Genomic DNA, 2848 nt, shown 5'->3' with positions numbered 1-2848 from the left:
CTCTTCTGGCCTGTAGGCATACACACAGACAGAATATTGTATACATAATAAATAAATATTTTAATAAAAAAAAAGTCTGAATGGAGCCAGGTGGTGGTGGTGCATACCTCTAATCCTGGCACTCTGGAGGCAGAGGCAGACTGTGTGTTCAAGGCCAGCCTGGTCTACAGAGTGAGTTCCAGGACAGTCAGGACTACACAGAGAAACCCTGTCTAGAAAAAACTAAATAATTCGGAATTGATAAGTAAAAATTATTGGATGATGGGCCAAATCAGCTATCCCTGAAGTTCTTATATTGAACCCCTAACCCAAAATATTGAAGCCTTATCTCAACACCGGATTGCATGTGGGTAAGGATGTTAAAGAGGCAACTAAAGCTAAATGAGGTGCCTGAGTAGCCTTCATCTAATCTGACTGGAGTGTTCATAAAAAAAGATGAACATACAAAGGAACAGCAAAGATACACTACATAGAAATGAGGCAGGATACAGTTAAAAAAAAAAAAAAGAAAGAAGAAAGAAAGAAAGAAAGAAAGAAAGAAAGAAAGAAAGAAAAGAAAAAAGCCCATGCAGCACAATAGAGGCTTCCAGACACTCTAAACCTGCTGGGACCAATTTTGATTAGCTCCCAAAACTGAGAAAATGAAGTTCTGCTGTTTAAGATCTCTAGTCTGTGTTACTTTGTTTGAACAGCCCTAGCAGACTAGCGTAACTGAAGGGCAGGACGTTAGCTCAGTAGTAAAAATGCTTGCCTAGCATGCACAAGATGGGGTTCAATCTGCCAAAGTATAATAAATGATGGAGATAGACTAGAGAAATAGATAGATTACAAATCTGAGGCAAATTAATTGATAATCACTGTTTATTGGTATTAGTAATTTGGAAAAACAACAAGAATTTAAACAAAATTAAAGGAAAAGTACTAAATGAAAAGAAAATTATCAGATTATTGTACATATTAATATTACATCCTTTATTTAAATTAAATAATGAAGCCTCTAAAATTTGGACTTATAATAGATGTTATAATTATAGTTTTGGCCTTCAGAAACAACCCAATTCTAAGTTAAGATAGGCTACGTCCTCCATTTCTAATTCAGAGTGCACAGTACACCTGATGCTGATTCCAGTCCAGAGTGAGCAGTTCAGCTGAGGGAAGTGAAGCATGCCACATGCAATGAGATGCTTGACCTACCTACCATATTAATAACACCTTTTATTAATTTTTCATCCGATTTTCCAGGACAACTTTCTTTTATCTTTATAACGGGGACTTCCATTATCTTAACAGTCTGCAGAAAAGAGACTTAAGTATAAGAAAGACAGGTGGGAGAAGAATCTCTTTAGAAATCAACTACAAACTCCATCTCCTTACCTTTACTGCCTTGAGAAGCTCTTCTTGTTTCCCAGCTTCCTGGACCAGTATCAGTCTTGTTTCAACCTGAGGCATTTCTTCTATTAAATGTAAAATGTTTCAATATGTTAGGGTACCAACAACACAGTCAGCAAGCACTTCCTCAACCTTCTTCCCAGCTACAAAGTCTTCTACCTGAGGAAGGTAGAACATTCCCAGAAGTTAAAATGACCTAATTCTGAGTTTCCTACAAAAATATATGACTATGTATCACTTTTAAAAAAGAAATGATACAAGCAGGTGGTGTTACCTTTAATCCCAGCACTTAGAGGCAGAAACAAGAGGATCTCTGTGAGTTTGAGGCCAGTCTGGTCTACAGAGCAAGTTCCAGTACAGGCTCCAAAGCTATACAGAGAAACCCTGTCTTAAAAAAAAAAAAAAAAAGAAAAGAAAGGAAAGGAAAAGATAAATTGTAGCAAAAGGCAAACAAACAAAAGAAATAATTCTGCCCAAGAAGCATTATCAAGCATGTCCCTCCTCCTTAAGGTACAGGGAGCTTTAGGATTTACAGACCGCCTACAAAGCAGTGAGCTAAGCGGCTCTGGCATAACCACAATGCTGCAGCTAGACAGTCTCAATACAAGGAAAGCAGTATCAGCACTAAGACTCCCTTTTTCAAAGTGGGAAGCATTACCCCACATGATGGACAGAGAGTACAGACATAGTGCCGGACTTACTCAACACACAGCCTCTAACTTAACTTACATCAGTGACAGAAAAAACCAGCAGTCAGTACTTGAGGATTAAACCATTCTCTTTCTTTATAAAGCAGATAATAGGCTTACCATCAACATTTGAAGAAGAAACCATGCACAAGTTTTCCTTGGAAGTTTCAGTAACTTTAGAATCAAAAATAGAAGAATCTGCCAAGTTAGTTATCTCTGTAGGAGACGTTAGTGCACTGTTGTCAGACATGGTTTGAACTGTTTTGTGGAGGCTGAAAAACAAAATTTGGAATTTGAATACATGAAACAAACCTAGTCACTGAGCAACAACAAGCTTTAAAGCAGTGGTCCTCACCCTTCCTAATGCTGCAACCCTGTAAAACAGCTCTCGAGTTATGGGGACCATAACATAAAATTATTTCATTGCTATTTCATACTGTAATTTTGCTACTGTTATGAATCGTAATGTAAATATCTGATACACAGGACCTCTGGCATGTAACCATGACAGGCTGAGAACCACTGCATTAGAAGCTATGCTTGTGGAATGTAGAATTTATCCACTGGACCCAGGTGGTAGAGGATGGTCATGCCTGAAATCAGCTCCAGGAGGGTGGAGGTAGAAAGACTGGGCGGTGGTGGTGCACGCCTTTAGTCCCAGCACTTGGGAGGCAGAGGCCGGCTGATCTCTGTGAGTTCAAGGCCAGCCTGGTCTACCAGAGCTAGCTCCAGGACAGAGAAACCCAGTCTCGAAAAACCAAAAGAAAAAA

General features: G+C 39.0%; 1 protein-coding gene across 1 annotated transcript; it reads right to left on the bottom strand.

Moving 5' to 3' along the window:
- Positions 1-1144: 1144 nt before the first annotated feature.
- On the bottom strand, positions 1145-2350 carry LOC126496374 (protein ECT2-like; the record flags this gene model as incomplete). Its single annotated transcript, XM_050133894.1, has 3 exons — positions 1145-1291; positions 1375-1454; positions 2199-2350. Coding segments are annotated over 3 exons (379 nt in total), but the record flags the coding sequence as incomplete, so codon positions are not given.
- Between the last annotated feature and the right edge of the window lie 498 nt (positions 2351-2848).

Source organism: Alexandromys fortis, unplaced genomic scaffold (genome assembly GCF_014885135.2).
Source record: "Alexandromys fortis isolate MF-2015 unplaced genomic scaffold, M_Fortis_MF-2015_v1.1 scaffold_3430, whole genome shotgun sequence".
NCBI classification, from domain to species: Eukaryota; Metazoa; Chordata; class Mammalia; order Rodentia; family Cricetidae; genus Alexandromys; species Alexandromys fortis.
Note: the sequence above shows the minus strand (reverse complement) of the source record. Positions and strands in the feature narration are given on the sequence as shown.